This window comes from Osmerus eperlanus, chromosome 16, assembly GCF_963692335.1.
Source record: "Osmerus eperlanus chromosome 16, fOsmEpe2.1, whole genome shotgun sequence".
NCBI classification, from domain to species: Eukaryota; Metazoa; Chordata; class Actinopteri; order Osmeriformes; family Osmeridae; genus Osmerus; species Osmerus eperlanus.
In genome coordinates this window covers 13,541,249-13,558,935 of record NC_085033.1, presented here as the reverse complement: position 1 = coordinate 13,558,935, position 17,687 = coordinate 13,541,249, and the positions used below count along the sequence as shown (strand labels likewise).

Below are 17,687 nucleotides of genomic sequence, written 5' to 3'. Positions count from 1 at the left end.
GCTACCCCGTAAATATGTATACATATATTGTTAGAAACATTTTAATACATAAGTCAATACAAAAATGTAATACAAAGATACATCGCTTCAAGAGCAGTATTGTTTATCGCTGCTGTTAATTCAAAGCAAGCTTCCAAACTGATTTTGGATAATAAACAAATATATCTCGACAAAACTGCTTGTGGTCATAATTCTTGAAAGAGAAGGCAAAGATTTATAAAATATACAGCCAGTTGATTGTACATATATATTGGTGCCATCTCCTGTAGACATAGATGGCATGCATATATATATATATATATAAAACATTGCACATTTAAGAAACTGAAAAAAGAGCAAGTGTACACAATATACAACAAGGCACTGAGTGAGAAGTATCTAGCTCTATCTTTGGGTGGAACTTCCGCCAGCGGAGATCCAGGGAAATGTTGTGGGTTGTTGCCGTGGGATACTGAGTTGCAGTTACATCGCAAAAACGTCGGTTGGGAAACACGTACACCGTACTGCATGTAGCACCTTCTAGAATCGTCTGTGACTCTGGCAAACAGTGATATTTTGAGAGTCTGTACTGGTTTGTATTTGTTTGATTTGTTTTAAGTACAGTACGATATAAAGGTTTTGTATATCTTTTTTTTTTTGGGGGGGGGGGGGGGGAATTTGCCACTTTAGTGAACACGACATCACAGGCAAAATCCCCTTCAAACCAACACGCTCCGTAACATTCACAGACACAACTTGAAATGCTTTCGACAACCAAGTCTCATATTTACATATTTCGATAACACCAAAGATCAGTAAGCATTCCAAAGCAAGGCATTCCCAGAGAATACATGTAAAACGAACCTCCATTCAAATACCCAACACCTCATAGTCTCTCTACCACCCTCCTTACATTCAGTCAGCTGACACACACCCTCTGAACACTCGCAGAAACCGTCTCAGTAACATTTAAATCCGGTGCCCTTCACCTAGCGACAACAAAGCCCTTGAACGTTACCATGGCGGCATCAGAAAGATGATGCTAGCTGGTTAGCGGTTAGAGCTGACGGGTGCTGATTGTGTTTTTGCTTGTCTGTAGCCCAGAGAGTCGAAACGCTTCCCTCCAGCGGAGAGGAGGAGCGGCCTGGCAGGGTCACTACATCTGACCTCTCCGGCCGGGGAAGTTTAAAGGTTGTATTTGAAGGGTCAAGGGTCAGGGGTCGAGGTCTCACCAGGCGCTGCCATGGCTACTGTCCTGGCTGCTGACAGACTGAGAGTTGCTGTAGCGCTTTTTGACGATCATGCTGATGTAAGCTTTCATCAGCTTGGCGATGTCCATGACCTGGAGCCGACAGGAGAGAACCTGGGTTAGGAAACGTTTCCACTGAAAGAAGCTGTAAAATCTTTCACTCACTTTCTCTGTATGGGAATTGGCATTCAACCACATACAGTCCACTCACAACCTGCTCTTTACACACTGCATCTCTGCATCTCAGCCACCTGACTGGTTAGGGAATCAGGCTAGTAATCAGAAGGTTGCTGGTTCAATTCCCGGGCGTGCAAAATGACGTTGTTACTGCTAAATGACTAAATGTAAATGTAAATCTCTGCTCAAAACTATCAAACACTTTTATGCGTGTCACCAGAGGATGTAAACCTCCAACTCAGGACTGAACGGCCTCAGAAAGCCGCCTCGCCCCCCAGTGTCCCGGCCGCTCAGCGCGAAACCTACCAGACTGGTCTCGAACATCAACTCCCGTCCCTCCACGGCAATCTTGTAGGTGTTGGGCAGCGGGGCGCCGAAGGAGAGGATGAGCTCGTAGGGGAAGACCTCCAACGGCCAGGGCTCTCCGCGCTTGTAGACGGAGATGGCTTCCCTGCTCACCCCCAGCCACAGCTCCACGGGGAACACCCCGTCACGAGACTGCGGCGGGAAAACAGGAAGAGGACGCGATCGTGAGCACGTACGCAGAACGGAGAATCACCTGATCTCTGATCTACATTCGGACCATGGTGTCACATCAGGGCACGAGGACCGAGGGAACCACTCACCTCCACGTTGAAGAGAGTGGACCCGTACCCAGGCCACTCCTTGACCAGGGCCATGTACTTGACCATGGCCTGCTCCTGGGTCATGCCCTGCAGTTTCCTCCACTTCTCCAGCAGGCTGGCGCGGGCCGCAGCGATCTCCTCCCTGGCCCACACCTCCAGCATGTTCTCCTCCTCCAGCTTCTGCCGACTCATCGAGCCGCTCCGGAAGCTCCGCCTCAGCGTCCCCTCCAGGAAGCTCGACCGCTTCCTGTCCACCGTCCCGGAACGCTCTGACATGGAGGCGGCGGCGGCAGCACCCGGGGCGAAGGTCTTCGCTGAGTTCTGGATGCGGGCTCGGAGCCTGGCCATGGGGAGCAGCTGGGACGTGTCGGGGACGGCAGCCTGGGAGTTGTAGTCCCCCAGGAGGTATTGTAGTCTCAGGGCGGCCAGGAACTGGAGAGTGTCCTCAGGGGCTGGGTACTGGCCTCTGATGACCGCCTCATGAGCCTGGAGGAGAGGAGGCGAGAGGGGACGAGAGAGGGGACGAGAGGAGGAGAGAGGGGAGGAGGCGAGGAGAGAGGGGAGGAGGTGAGGAGAGAGGGGAGGAGGTGAGAGGGGAGGAGAGGAGGTGAGAGGGGAGGAGGCGAGAGGGGAGGAGAGAGGGGAGGAGGCGAGAGGGGAGGAGGTGAGAGGGGAGCAGAGAGGGGAGGAGGCGAGAGGGGAGGACAGAGGGGACGAGAGGAGGAGAGAGGGGAGGAGGCGAGGAGAGAGGGGAGGAGGTGAGGAGATAGGGGAGGAGGTGAGAGGGGAGGAGAGGAGGTGAGAGGGGAGGAGGCGAGAGGGGAGGAGAGAGGGGAGGAGGCGAGAGGGGAGGAGGCGAGGGAGGAGGCGAGATGGGAGGAGGCGAGAGGGGAGGAGGCGAGAGGGGAGGAGGCGAGAGGGGAGGAGAGAGGGGAGGAGAGAGGGGAGGAGGCGAGAGGGGAGGAGAGAGGGGACGAGAGGAGGAGAGAGGGAGGAGGCAAGGAGAGAGGGGAGGAGGTGAGGAGAGAGGGGAGGAGGCGAGGAGAGAGGGGAGGAGGTGAGAAGGGAGGAGGTGAGAGGGGAGGAGAGAGGGGAGGAGGCGAGAGGGGAGGGGAGGAGGTGAGAGGGGAGGAGAGAGGGGAGGAGGCGAGAGGGGAGGGGAGGAGGCGAGAGGGGAGGAGAGGAGGAGAGGGGGGGAAAGGGGAGGAGAAGAGCAGGGGAGAGAGGAATGGGAGAGAGAGTGAAGGAGGCGAACAGATGGATATCCATATTTCAACTGATCATAAAAACAAGAAAGATGTTAGAATAGCCGTCATCTGTGACTCATGTACCATTTACAATATGTGAATTGGCTATCTTTCAAATGACTGTGAAAGAAACGAGTGGCGTCAAATGAAAGAGTGTTAATTTGGTACCTGTTCGAACATGAAGGCGAACTCGACGCTGTCCCTGGGGACACTGGTGGTGTCCAGGAAGCAGTAGAGTTTGAAGTAGAACTTCCATCCTGTGTTGTTCTCATCCTGACTGGCAGACAGCCTGGAAGACACACACACTGTTAGAACGAGCGCGTCCAAACACACAAGCCTACTGAGTGACAAGCGTGCACACACACACACACACTTTACTGTGATTTTGATGCACCGTGACAGTTCACAGAAACGTTTCTCACCTCCACTAGCAACCACCCCCACAGCTACACACACACACACACACACACACACACACGCATACCCACAGCTAAACACACACACCCCCACAGCTACACACACACACACACACACACACACACACACACACACACACACACACACACACACACACACACACACACACAGCTAAACACACACACCCCCACAGCTACACACACAGCTACACACCTCCCCCACTACATCAAGCGAAGGCGTCATCACTCTCACTCTCTTCCTGCGTGATCTTTCCGTATCTCACACAAACAAGTACACACACACACACAGTCGCCGGCAGACTTACTTTTCAAACTTGGCCAGCACATCGGCCACCACAGTGCGACTCTCGATGGCCTTGTCAGTGGAGTCGTTGTGTTCAAACAGGGCGAACATGTTCATGCTGTCCTCCATGGCCAGGCCTCGGGTCAGCTTCTCAACCACCTGGACACACACACACACACACACACATAGACACACACACAGACACACAAGGAAGTACAAAGAGGTATGAGCTACTGGACAGCCAAACCAACAAGTTGCCACCCCATCCCAACCTCCACCCGTACTCCATCCCAATGCCAATCACAACTCCCACCCCACCCCTGTCCCCCTCACCTCCCCGGCGGTGGTGTGGGAGTTGATGGTGATCTTGCAGGAGCCTCCCCCGTGGCAGTGCACCGTGGTGGTCATGTCCTGGCGCGCCACCACAGCCCGGATCTCCTCCTGGGACGGCACGTACTCCCGGCATCGCGTCTTCCTCAGGGACTCCTGGGCGAAGGACGCACAGCGCTCCATCTCCGTGCCCGGGAACAGCTCCCGGGTCCTGGGAGGGGGAGAGGGTTGGGGTGAGGGTGAGAGGGTTGGGGTGAGGGGGAGAGGGTTGGGGTGAGGGGGAGAGGGTTGGGGTGAGGGGGAGAGGGTTGGGGTGAGGGGGAGAGGGTTGGGGTGATGGGGAGAGGGTTGGGGTGAGGGTGGGAGGGTTGGGGTGATGGGGAGAGGGTTGGGGTGAGGGTGGGAGGGTTGGGGTGATGGGGAGAGGGTTGGGGTGAGGGTGGGAGGGTTGGGGTGATGGGGAGAGGGTTGGGGTGAGGGTGGGAGGGTTGGGGTGAGGGGGAGAGGGTTGGGGTGAGGGTGGGAGGGTTGGGGTGAGGGGGAGAGGGTTGGGGTGAGGGGGAGAGGGTTGGGGTGAGGGGGAGAGGGTTGGGGTGATGGGGAGAGGGTTGGGGTGAGGGTGGGAGGGTTGGGGTGAGGGTGGGAGGGTTGGGGTGATGGGGAGAGGGTTGGGGTGAGGGTGGGAGGGTTGGGGTGAGGGTGGGAGGGTTGGGGTGAGGGGGAGAGGGTTGGGGTGAGGGTGGGAGGGTTGGGGTGAGGGGGAGAGGGTTGGGGTGAGGGGGAGAGGGTTGGGGTGAGGGTGGGAGGGTTGGGGTGAGGGGGAGAGGGTTGGGGTGAGGGTGGGAGGGTTGGGGTGAGGGGGAGAGGGTTGGGGTGAGGGTGGGAGGGTTGGGGTGAGGGTGGGAGGGTTGGGGTGAGGGTGGGAGGGTTGGGGTGAGGGTGGGAGGGTTGGGGTGAGGGTAAAGGTAAGGGTGATGGAGATCGAATGTTAACAGGCGTACACCCCGTCAAGTCACAGAACAAATCCTCCTAAAAAAAACCTCCAACCTAACTGCCCTTCCAACCTCGACAAGACCCCTCACCTCTTGAAGTGGAACTTGAGGTACTTGAGGATGCTCCGGGAGGGCAGGAAGCTGCAGCACATGCAGGTGAGGATCCTCCAGCTGCGCAGGTTCCCTTGGTCGCCGGGCTGAGGAGGCCGGGTGGTCTGCTTCACCAGCTGGCAGTACAGCTCGTCCCTCAGGGGCCTCAGCTCCAGGCCCGTCTGCAGTACGCCCTGGATGATGGGCACGGCGTCCGACACGCCCTCCAGCTGCTGCAGGGAGCCGAACACCTTCAGGGCCTCCTCCTGGAGGGTGGTGTAGCCCTTGGTCCTCACGGCTGGGGGTGGAGGCGAGAGGGGGAGAGGGTTGGGGTGAGGGTTGTTAGTCACTGATGACTGAAATGCTACCGTGACACACGTGGATTGTTTTATATGAGCCACTGCGTAACTTTAAATTATACTGCAGTCTGAATAAAAAAGGGGAATCCAGTAATAGGGTTGGTTAGGTTAGTTCCTCACAGCAGGTGTGGATGTCTCCGTAGGGGAGGGGGAGCAGGGGGGAGTGGAGCGGGTGGTGGCTGTATCGCAGGATGGGGTTCCTCTTGTAGATCTGCTCCACCACCTCACTGTTCAGACAGTTCTCCTGCGGGGACACACACACACACACACACAACGCTCAACCTGGGCTCACACACTCCGCTCAGCCTAGCTCCTAGTGCTATACTAGAGAGCGATTCTATAGTCCTGCACTGTCGTCTCTAGTACTAGAGTCCTGTACCAGTCCTGTACTAGAGTCATGTACTAGAATCCTGTACTAGAGTCCTGTACCCGTCCTGTACTAGAGTCCTGTACTAGAGTCCTGTACTAGAGTCCTGTCCTGTAGTACTGTACTAGAGTCCTGTACTAGAGTCCTGTACTAGAATCCTGTCCTGTAGTACTGTACTAGAGCCCTGTACTCACCTTGATGTCGTGGATGAGCTGCTGTGTGGGCGTGTCGATGGGGGCCTTGGTGTCGATGACGTTCTGCACGGCGCTGGCCCACCTGGTGGCCTCCGTCAGCAGTTTTGTGTAGAGGTGGTAGGCGTGCTTACGACCGTACACTGTCACGTTCCAGTAACCTGCGGGAGGGGGGGGGGAGAGGGCATCACGCACGGTCAAGGGTGTTCAGCGTCCAATCAGAGGTGTGTGTACTGTAAGTGTGTGTCATAGAAAGGTTGCTAGGTGATCCTACTGTTCTCCGTGGCTGCGTTCAGCGTGCTGCATGCGCGGCAAAGCATGAAGAGCATGCGGTAGAGTGCCACAGAGTGTGCTTAGCGTGTAGCGTTTCAGTAGCTCGCTCGTAGCGTGGAGCTCCTTCTCACCTGTCTCCTTGAAGATCTTCTCATCTGGCTGCACCACAGAGCACAGGCTGTTCAGCACCAGGGTGCCCAGCTTCAGGGCGCTGCGTTCCGAGCTCTTGTAGTAGTCCAGGGAATTGTGGGTAAGCAGGAACCAGCGCTTCTTCAGCTTCAGGGCGGCCCGGCTGCTGTTCCTCATCTCCTTGTGGAGCCAGCCTGAGAGAGAAGCCACAGAAGAAGACAGAGTCAGTCAAACACACAACCTCACCTATCAAAGTAATGAATTAAAATAATAAAATTAATATAAAGGAAATATTGCTGGCTAACAACTACCAACCAATAACAATCCCCCCCTCAAAAAACGGCATCAGTGTGTGTGTGTGTGTGTGTTCCCCTGACCTCGTACGATGAACTCCTGGCCCTCGACGCGTGTGTCTCCCTTGGAGCGCTGCAGCAGGGTGATCCAGTGGTGCATCTCCTCCGGCGTGTCTGCGTTGCAGTGCAGCACCCTGTTGGCCGTGATCATCACAAACGCGTTGGGCCTGCGGGGGTGTGGGGTGGGGGGATGCAAGCAACGTTAACACTCAACACCTCAAATGTGTGTGACGGGTGGGGTCAGAGGGCAGGGTTGACAGGGTGGGGTGTCTGTGTGTGCTTACCGCTCAGGGTTGTCTGAGGCACACACTGAATCTATCATCCCCACATCCAGGGTGCCCTGAGAGAAAGAGAGGAAGAGGGTTGACCGACTTTTGTTTGGTTTATCCGACCAATAAAATCATGACTCAGTGACTCACCACTGTGTTCATGAACATGACTTAGTGACTCACCACTGTGTTCATGAACATGACTTAGTGACTCACCACTGTGTTCATGAACATGACTTAGTGACTCACCACTGTGTTCATGAACATGACTTAGTGACTCACCACAGCGTTCTGGGGGTTGGCCTGCTCGTCGTGCATCTCTCTGATCTCCTGCTCCGTGGAGCCGTGCACCTGGCTCAGAACGCTGAACCACTGACTGTAGCCAATCACACAGAGACAGGAAGACGGTGTCAGCCAATCATGTAACATGGTCATTGTGAACAACCACGAGTGCAAACACACGTACAAAAGCACTCACACATAATCTCTGCACTACTGTACATTCAAGCCCCTTAAACTAACCACCTATATCCAATATCCTACCCTCCATCTCCTACCCCCATCTCTTACCCCCTACCCTCCATCTCCTACCTCCTACCCCCTATCTCCTACCCCCTATTCCCTCCCTATGTGGGTACTTGCCTGGCGTCCTCAGCAGACTCTGCTATCAGGTGGTAGGTGCGCTCGGGCATCACAATGTCAATGCCGTTCTCCTTGCCTGTGTTGTCCACGATTTCTCTGCAACACAGACTCACATGAATCACACTGCGAACACAGAGGAGTAGATATACTGACGACCCCTACAGCTGGTCTCCTGTTTCCTAGCCCCCTGCTTCCTAGCCCCCTGCTTCCTAGCCCCTGCTTCCTAGCCCCCTGCTTCCTAGCCCCCTGTTTCCTAGCCCCCTGCTTCCTAGCCCCCTGCTTCCTAGCCCCCTGCTTCCTAGCCCCCTGTTTCCTAGCCCCCTGCTTCCTAGCCCCGTTTCCTTACTTGGCCGTGTGCATGTCCAGCATGCCCTTCATCTTCTCCTCCCCGTCGTTCTCAAAGTACATGAGCTTGCTCTGCCGCAGAACGAACCAGCGGCGCTTCCAGTTGCGCCGCGACAGCGTGGACGAGCCTCCGCCCTTCTTGTTGAGCCAGCCCTGCTTCAGAGCTTCCTGCTTGGCCCGGAACCACAGGAATGTCTCGTCCTTCAGGACGCACCAGCGACGCTTCCATGTGTTCATCAGCCCACCTGGAGAGAGAGAGGGGGGAGAGACAGAGAGAGAGGAGGGAGAGAGAGAGAGAGAGAGAGAGAGAGAGAGGGGGGAGAGACAGAGAGGGAGGGGAGGGAGGGAGAGAGAGAGAGGGGGGGGAGAGGGAGAGACAGAGGGGAGGGAGAGAGAGAGAGATAGAGACGGGGGAGGGAGGGGAACAAGAGAGAAAGACAGAAAAGAAGGTAAGAGAGGAAGAGAGACGGAGGAAGAGAATGAGAGGAATACAGACAAAGAAAAAGAGAGTGAGGAAGAGATGGTGAGTATGGTTGGATCTGTCCGTTCTGAATGACTGCAGTGCCATCTAGTGGTGAAGCAGTACACTGCCCTTTAGTCCTGTCGAGAGAAGCAAATCTCCCCTCACAAATTCTACACAACAGTAACTGCAGGAGGGCGTGACGTCTACCTTTGATGTGCAGGAAGCTGTGGAAGTAGGGCAGTGTGACACAGCTGTAGACAGAATCACGACGGTAGGACAGCTCGTCGTCTGTGTCAAACCTGTCAAAGTCATCCTCGCTGTCCTCGAACTGGACACACAGGAAGGGGACGGACGTTAGTGACGGTCAAGAGACCTACCTCAGCCACCTCCAGGACTGTACATCACATTTAGGTATATATAAATATATAAAAAAAACATTCTAACAAGTGATATCATCATTATAGTAATTGATCAATGACATACATAGAAGTCTTTGATTAAAGTGTAGTCAAGATAGTGTTGCCACCCTGAAGTATCCAATTCTTTCACCCTGATGGGGGCAGTAATACCACCAGTCAGTGTACGCTGCTGTACCCCTGATACTCACCGAGGACTGTTGCCCCTCCGAGCTGAAGCGGTACGCCCCAGAACTGTTGTAGGTTCCCATGGAGACGCGGTAGTCAGGTGACCACTGGCCACTGAGAGAGTTGGAGAACGCCACGCTCCCGCTGGACACGATGGCCCCTTCGTCGTAGTCGTCCTGGTCGTAGTCCGAGTCCTCGTTCGGAGGGATGAGCTCAACCAGGTCCTCCGACTGGGCCTCGGATGAAGCCTGGGGCCGGCAGTAGGCCGAGTCCCCGCTGGAGGAGGCACTGTGGCAGGCCTGGGGTACGGGCGGGAGAGGCAGGGGCTGGTGGAAGAGAGGCAGGGGCGGTGGGATGACCCCGTCGTTGGCGTACGGGTCCTCCTCGGACGAGTCGTCGCTGGTGCGGATGCCGCTGGTGCGCTGTCCGTCCGAGTGGCCGTGTTCGCTCGGGTTGGGCGAGTCCTTGAAGCCCTCGTCGTCCGCCCCGAAGCCCTCGTCCACCTCCTCTTCCTCCCCCCTCTCCCCGCCTCCCTTCTCCTCCTCCTCCTCCTCCCCCCCCTCCTCGGCCACGCCCAGGGAGCTCTCGATGTTGCGCACGCACTCGTCGATCTCGTCGAAGTTGAGCGAGTCGAGGAAGTGCTGCGCCGCCTTGCAGGCCTCGTCCTCCAGCCTGCGGAGCTCCTGGTCGCGGAGCAGCTGCAGCCGGCCCAGCGAGGCCTCTGTCAGGGACAGCTCCTGCTGCTCCTTCTGCCTCTGCAGGGCCTGGATCTCCCGCTCCAGACGCAGGATCTCCTCCACCTGGGACGCCTCCTGGGGGCGGGACGATGCATCCTCCTCCTCCACCTCCTTGGATGTATCGAGGGTGTAAAGGCGGGAGGGAGGAAGGGAAGGGGGAGGTGAAAAGGAGGGAGGGAGGGATGGAGGAAGAGAAGGTGGTAAGCAGGAGTAAAGAGGAAGGAGGAAAGAGAGATGAAGGGAGAGAAAGGAGGAGGGAAGAGGGTTAGCAGAGGGGAAAAGGAACGGGTTCAGTTTATATCAGAGCACCTGGCGACATTCACTCAGTGGTGTGTAAAATAGCTTCAGCTACCTCCAACTCGTCCAGAGCAACCGTCGACCCCTCCGATGACTCCTCCGAGCCCAGGGCCAGAGAGGCCTGCTGGGCCTGGGAGACCTGCTGGGCCTGGGAGACCTGCTGGGCCTGGGCCAGGGCCTGGGAGGCTAGCTCTCTGGCTCTCTGCAGCTCCTCTATCCTCCGGGCCTCCTCCACCTACACGCAGCCAACAGGAAGGCGTTCGTCAATCAATCCGTCAACCAATCATTGTTTTCATATAGAATAGACTATAGAACAGTTTATTGAATAAACACATTTCAAAACAACCAAGTGCCGACCGAAGTGCTGTACATTAGAAACACAGAGTGTGACTCACAAGGAAGAGGAACTGTCTTTTAGTGTTTTTGTAATGCTAAACTGATTAATGTAGCTATCAAACTAGCTATATTAAAATGCACTGCATGCAGAGTGATAACAGTCATACCTGTCGAGCGAGCTCTACTGCTTCCTGTCTCTGCCTCTCTCTGGAAGTCAAGAGAAACACATTCAACAACCACAAATAACAAATAACACCCCAAAAACATAAAGAAACACCTCACGTATTTGTAGAAAGGAAATCAGGAAAGATATCAAAACAAACAACGGCAATTTTTAACATATGAAATGCTACACACCCCAGCTAAAACCCCGACTCCAAACCCAACCCCACCAACACGGAGAGAGCACTAAACGCCGTCCCACCTCTCCAGCTGCTCCTCCGCCCTCCTCCTCTCCTCCTCCTCCTCCTCCCTCCTCCTCCTCTCCTCCAGCAGCAGGCAGAAGACCTTGCGAGCCTGCTGGCCCCTCAGACGTTTCTGGAAGGTGAGCGTCGCCCAGCGCAGCAGCAGGAACTTCCTGCGCCAGTAGAACGCCCGGTAGTTCTTCTGAATAACCACAATGCACTGCAGTAACCTCCTGTACTGCTTCCTGTTAAGATAAATGAACTGATTAATAGAAAGGACACGCAAGACGATTTAGATGGATTGCACGATATAGATAGATTGCAGACAGTCTACATGCATGTTGCCTTGTGTATTACCTAGCCATGTAGCCCATGACGTGGGCCTGGATGACCATGGCAGCTTTCAGAACCTCCACCTCCCTTTGTTTCTCCAGTCTGTGCTCCAAAGGCTCCCGCATGAAGACCTGCAGGACGGAGGGAGGGAGGTGGAGAGGAAGAGGGAGAGTGAGGGAGGGAGATAGGGTGAAGGAGAGGGAGTTAGAAAGAACGAAAGGGAGGGAGTGTGGAGGGGAAACAGAGAGAGGGAGGAAGAGAAGGAGGTAAGGATGAGTAGAGAGGAAGGGGGGAACAGAGATGAAGGGAGAGAAAGAGGGAGGGAGGAAAGCGGGTGGATAAAGGGAAAAGGAAAGGGGGATGGTTCAGAATAAACATCAGAGCACCTGGACATATTTACACAGTGGTGTAGAAAATAGATTCAGCTAAACAAACTGAATTCGTGAGGTCTCCAGGGCCTTTCGGTAATCCAGGATGTAAAATCCATATTTGCAGGATACCAAAAGCATTTCCCAAAGCAGCAGTTGTGTAAACAGAAAATGCCTTCAGAAAATGCCTTAAGTAAATACGGCTCACAGTTGATATCATGTGTACTGTGATGCAACAAATACATTAAAAAGTATATACCATAACCCTTATTCGCGTCTATGAATTAAAGAAAAAATATGAAAATTATATACAGTACGTAGCACTGTTAAAGATTCGTTCAAGATTCATTCAAGATTCATCTCCAATCGCAAAAAAACTACAATGCCCAATAAAACATGAATGTTAATCAAACCAGCCCCCCCCCGTTCCTTTGTTCACACATCAGAGACTCTAATGAAGACTGTTGAATGAATGACCCTGGCAAGTCATTTAGCAGATCACATTCTGAATAGACTCATCTACCGGCACTTAGTACGGACACCTGCTTTAGGACCCAAGCTGTCTTCCATTGATAGGGAAACAAGCCTCATTGTTGGGCCTGGGGGTTAAGCTGATTAGAGATTAGATGATGGGGTCTCTGGCTGGCTGGGCTGTGGGGAAATGTCACTGTGTCACAGGGGTATTGGTGAACAGACTGGCTTTATCCAGCTCAGTCACAAACCAGGGGGCACGTTCTGATAGGTGGGTGGACAACCTTCTATCCTCAATAAGAGAAACCATAATGAGGTTTCAGTTGGTACCTCTGATGAGAAAATGCGCTTTCTTTAGTCTGAGACCTTATTAGTAGTGTAATTAGTCGACAACACACATACTTGTGATGTGTGCAACACACAATATGTATTCTGTACACACACACACACACGTGGATCTATAAATCTAATCCTTTCCATTCATTACCATGTAAATGAGTGTGGGTAATTACAGGCTGAAACTGAGCCTGGATTTGATTGTGCGAACAGGGGCGTGGGGAGGGAGGAGACCCCTGGAGAAGGGGGAACACAGGGTGACCCCACGGTTCCCCGCAGGAAATTAAGTTGGAGGCCATAAAACTCAGGCAATGGCCCTAGCATGCTCCATGCACTGTGCGAGAGTCAAACATAAATCTCACCAGCGAGCACTGAGCGGCGCTATCGATGCAAGCCCCCCCCCCCCCCCCCCCCAGAGAGAGATAAACATGATTTCCTTCACAACGAAAAGACGGATACACACACAAACAAGCAAGTCTCACAAAGCGTGGACACAAACATTATCGTGCATATAGACGCACACATATACAGGATTTTCAGATATGGACAGACAAGGTCACCAAGCAGATCTTGCAGACTATACAGTAACAGTACACACACACCCGGCCAAGGCGATCACACACACACACTCCCTCACTGCTGTCACCTCCAGCTGTGCCACATGGTCACGCTGCGGACTGTGATCTGTTTGTCCATCTGTCATCTCCCATTAGACACACACACACACACACACATCCTCACACACACACGCACGCACGCATCCTCACATACAAAAACACGTGCATATGCACACATACACACATATGGACACATGTACATACACACAGACACACAAGCACAAAAGGACATTCAGAGACAAGCATTCACACGAACGCTGACACACACACACTAACAGTCCCGTCCTCTATCTAACACAGTGTGTGATAGAGCAGGGAGTGTGATAGACCGTGGCCTGCAGGGATGGAAACTCAGTCCGATAACACCAGGATGGAACGCTCAGAGAGCTCTGCTGTTCCATCAGTCAGAATCACACACGCACGCATGCACACACACACGCATCCACACACACACACACACACACACACACACACACACACACAGTCCCTCAGGTGACAGGCGTATAGATGGCATAGTCTAGGAATATATGTCTTTTTATTAGGACCTGAGGGCAAGAGAGTGGTCACAAATGCAATTGTATTACATCTCCATGGAAGCCAGCCGATGTGCAGTCATGTCACTCTGAGACCTGGAGAGATAACCTTGGTATCTAAGCCAGACCCAGGAGCAGACACTGTTCATTTGGTGGACCGATATACGAGGATGTCATGTCGGTGCCCTATCACTATAGTAGCTGAACTGTAAATCGTTACAAATGTAAAAAATATATATACAATAAAAAAAAGAGCATAGCTTCATATAATGTTCCTAGAAAGATGAAATGTTTCAGTTTTTTCCCCCAAAATTATAATACATATATATTATATATATATTTTTTTTTGAACAACCCTCACAATGGTGATCAAGTGTAAACATAACTGTTGATGTGACAATCTCTCTCCCCCCCTCCACCCTCCTGCTCACCTTTGTCTTGCCCAGCTGCCACTCTGAGCAGGTACTGTCGTAGCAGCGGAGCAGCTGTGTGCAGCGCCCCCTGGGGTCCTCCTCCTGCACCTCCACGCTCCTCATCAGCACCTGGTACCTGGGGGGGCGGGGCAGGGAGGGGGGGGGGGCAGGGGGCGGGGTTAGCATACCACACTAACAAAGCAAATGTTGTGGGTTCTGTTGTGAGTTGTGTTGTGGTTGTGGTTGTGTTGTGGTTCACCTGGTGCAGAAGTCCTGGATGGGTCTCCGTACGGGGAATCCTGAGCGTCGTATCTTCACAGTCTCCAGCATCCCGGAGTATCTCAGCTGGTTCAGCACCACCGTCGGATCAAACTGCTCGGGCATCTGTGCACAGCAAACAGAGGTGTGGGGTTAGGAAACTGGGGGACGGACGCCATTTTGGTTCGGACGGGCTTTCAAATGACCCCAAATGTCCACCCAGGGGCACGACGCAGAGAAGCAACAGGAAGGAGAAGGCCAAGAGGATCTCTTACTACTTAAAGAACCCCATTCAACCCCAGACCCATTGACCGGGGCTGCCCCTCACCCCTAACCCCGGCAGGAGAAGAGGCCCCCGAATAAGAGACGGCATTGATACCCCCCAAGTAATGCCTCTTTTATTGAAAGGGCATCTCTCCTGATAGCCCATTGATAGCCCTGGTTCACTGGAGAGATGAAGTGAAGTGATTCACTGGTCGTCGGAGGCTGGGGCTGAATAGTGGCCTTTAATGTCCTCTCTGCCACAGAGACGTCTCATAAGCATACCGGTCATTAGCATGATGATCTGGGGACTGAGTGTCAGTCGCCAAGCCATTTCTGTGACAGGAAAATGCCCTCTGCCCCTCTCTCTCTCCCCCCCCCCCCTCTCTCTCATTTATCTCCTTTTAGTCCAAAGGCCTGCCTGATTTTGGCCTGCCTTATTTTGAATAATTCTCTCTCCCTGCCTGTCTCTTTATCTCACTCTCTTCATTCTTTTCTTCTCTCTCATTCTCTGCTCTTCTCCTTCTAATTCTCTTGTAGATTTATAGTGGTTGTCCCAGACGAGCCCTGTCTCCTTCCTTGGGCTTCTCTCTCCCTCCTCCCCTTCCACTCCCATCCTCCCTCCCTCTCCTGTCATCTGCTCCCCCCCCCCCCCCCTCTCTCTCTCAATCAGGGAGTCAGGTGGCTGAGCGGTTAGGGAATCAGGCTAGTAATCTGAAGGTTGCCAGTTCGATTCCCAGCCGTGCCAAAAAAAATTACGTTGTGTCCTTGGGCAAGGCACTTCACTGTAAGTCGCTCTGGATAAGAGCGTCTGCTAAATGACTACATGTAAATGTAATCCACAATTTGACATTTAAGAAACTGCTTGGTGGCCAAAGAGCTGGTTTTGTCTGTGCATCAGATATGTCTGCTTGTAGATGTGACGTGAGGCGAAACAGTGAGGAGAGTCTGCTAACAGCCACTCCCTTCCTTTTTGCTTGAGAACAAAAACGCACAACTGGAGTTCCAGGACTGTCATCTCTCCCTTTCTTTCTCACGGCGACGTAGTTTCTCCATAGATCTTCTCAATCAGGCTACTCAAAAATGCATATATACACAGAAACCCTTAGCCACACAGAACGGGCAGTTAGGAACATATAATATTGATAGACGCATTGGGTGATCTAAAAACCGCTCGTCACAATAGCCTGAGGGAACCCCTGTGTGTCTCTCCCAGCCCAAGTCTGAACTAAAGGTCAGAGGTCAGCCCTTTCAGACAGACAAAAGGGGGTGTCGATGGTGGGTGTGATAGGGGCGGGGAACCAAGAACGAAAAGTCAAACATAGGAAAAGGCAACCTTATTCAAGGTGTCCATCATTCTTAGCAAAGAGGAAACATTCTCACAGGGGTTGGAGGGAGAAATGGAAACAGAGTAGGATATGTTTTGATGCTGAATGTTGGGTATTTGAGGGCATGGATATGTCTGGTGTGTCTATGTCTCAGTTGATGGATGATGATGTGTTTTGAGTGCTCGGGAAATGGAAATGTAACTTTTAATAAATAGGTTGTTACGCACCACTGGGCAATCACTTGGACAATGCTGGATGGATTTGTAAAATATATTGAAAAACTGTTTTGGAACCCGTGTTTAAATAAATAAATTGAAAATATAAAATACATTTGAGTATTCAAGGGGATACATTTCGAAACGGACACAACAGTAATAATCACAGCGGGATTCAAAGCCACAGCAAATCAATAAATCAATATAACATCAGCAGGAGGACAGTGTTGTAATAATATTTCCTTCTGATGGTGAGTGAGATTGGTCTCACATTATACAAATATATCAATAGTAATAAAAAAATGTTCCCTCCCCAGGCAATTCCTAGGCATGCCATGTACACTGCACTGATATCCTTGCGTTCATTTGGTTTGAACTTTCATTTAGTTAAAAACAATATAATTAGGTATTGTTTGGAGTGACAGATCAATTAGCAGCACCACAAAACACTAAATAGTTAAGAAACACCCAGAAATCAGAAACACTCCTGCCACCCTTCTAATCAGTCTCCACTGTAGCTAACACACTGTGGAATCACACCACAAAACAATTCCAAACCTGACAATACATCTGGAGTAAAAAGAAAAGGAAAAGCAGACAGGAAATTCAAACGACAATCGACTATCTCTGTATCCATACCGATAACAAGAAGCCACGTGCTCCTGTCTCTCATAATCACCTTCCACAAACCGCATCCGGCCATTCCAAAACACAGTCCCTAAAGTAGCAAACGAATGCACTGAGCAACAAGCACACAGCGCACTTAGCATCCAGCTAACACTTCCCCATTCAAAACGCATTCGATCTTACCATGCAAAGTAGCGTAGCTTCTCATTGTATCAAACAGAGCCAAGCTCTCTGGGTCCAGTCAGAAATAAAGTAAATGACAGAGAAGTTCCTTGGTTTGTTTTCCCGGTCTCTCTCTCCCTCTCTCTCAGTCTCCCTCACACACACACACACACACACACTACGCGAGAACACACAGCAGCACTACAACGTGAACAAAGCCCTTTCCCCAGCTCCTCTCCCATTTATGTATGGAGAGGGGCTGGGGGGGGAGTTACCATGGTGATGCGTCTCATGCTGGGGCTAATTTGTGCAGGCCACTTGTAGGGCCCTAATGCAGAGGGGAGGGTGTGTTTGTGTGTGTGTGCGGTGTGTGTGTGTTAGGATGAGGCAAATATACAAAGTGTGTATGTCTGTATGAAAGAGAAGGTGTTGCTGGCATTGAACACAAACACGTGCCCTCTGCATCTGTGCGTGCTTGTGTGTGTGTGCGTGCCCGTGTGTGTGTGTGTGTGGAGGGCTGAATTACACTTGGACAAAGGGAGGGTGCAGAGGGACAGCTCACATCCAGGGGGAAGCTGTTTACTTTCAAACGTGAGGTGACACTGG

General features: G+C 52.5%; 1 protein-coding gene across 1 annotated transcript in view; it reads right to left on the bottom strand.

The window, feature by feature from the left end:
* Nucleotides 1–645: 645 nt before the first annotated feature.
* The window catches only part of myo10 (myosin X), an 82,063-nt gene continuing 65,021 nt past the window's right edge, over nucleotides 646–17,687 (bottom strand). The window contains exons 20-42 of the mRNA XM_062480506.1: nucleotides 14,490–14,614; nucleotides 14,249–14,366; nucleotides 11,517–11,623; nucleotides 11,180–11,404; nucleotides 10,923–10,962; nucleotides 10,475–10,654; nucleotides 9,409–10,233; nucleotides 9,009–9,129; nucleotides 8,340–8,583; nucleotides 7,990–8,089; nucleotides 7,634–7,723; nucleotides 7,367–7,422; nucleotides 7,107–7,249; nucleotides 6,732–6,923; nucleotides 6,331–6,488; nucleotides 5,890–6,013; nucleotides 5,411–5,708; nucleotides 4,332–4,539; nucleotides 4,021–4,157; nucleotides 3,447–3,567; nucleotides 2,032–2,517; nucleotides 1,712–1,903; nucleotides 646–1,321 (exon numbers count right to left, since the gene is read on the bottom strand). Of these exons, the coding sequence (XP_062336490.1) occupies nucleotides 1,208–1,321; nucleotides 1,712–1,903; nucleotides 2,032–2,517; nucleotides 3,447–3,567; nucleotides 4,021–4,157; nucleotides 4,332–4,539; nucleotides 5,411–5,708; nucleotides 5,890–6,013; nucleotides 6,331–6,488; nucleotides 6,732–6,923; nucleotides 7,107–7,249; nucleotides 7,367–7,422; nucleotides 7,634–7,723; nucleotides 7,990–8,089; nucleotides 8,340–8,583; nucleotides 9,009–9,129; nucleotides 9,409–10,233; nucleotides 10,475–10,654; nucleotides 10,923–10,962; nucleotides 11,180–11,404; nucleotides 11,517–11,623; nucleotides 14,249–14,366; nucleotides 14,490–14,614 (4,404 nt within the window). The 3' untranslated portion in view covers nucleotides 646–1,207. The remainder of the gene's footprint in view (nucleotides 1,322–1,711; nucleotides 1,904–2,031; nucleotides 2,518–3,446; nucleotides 3,568–4,020; nucleotides 4,158–4,331; nucleotides 4,540–5,410; nucleotides 5,709–5,889; nucleotides 6,014–6,330; nucleotides 6,489–6,731; nucleotides 6,924–7,106; nucleotides 7,250–7,366; nucleotides 7,423–7,633; nucleotides 7,724–7,989; nucleotides 8,090–8,339; nucleotides 8,584–9,008; nucleotides 9,130–9,408; nucleotides 10,234–10,474; nucleotides 10,655–10,922; nucleotides 10,963–11,179; nucleotides 11,405–11,516; nucleotides 11,624–14,248; nucleotides 14,367–14,489; nucleotides 14,615–17,687) is intronic.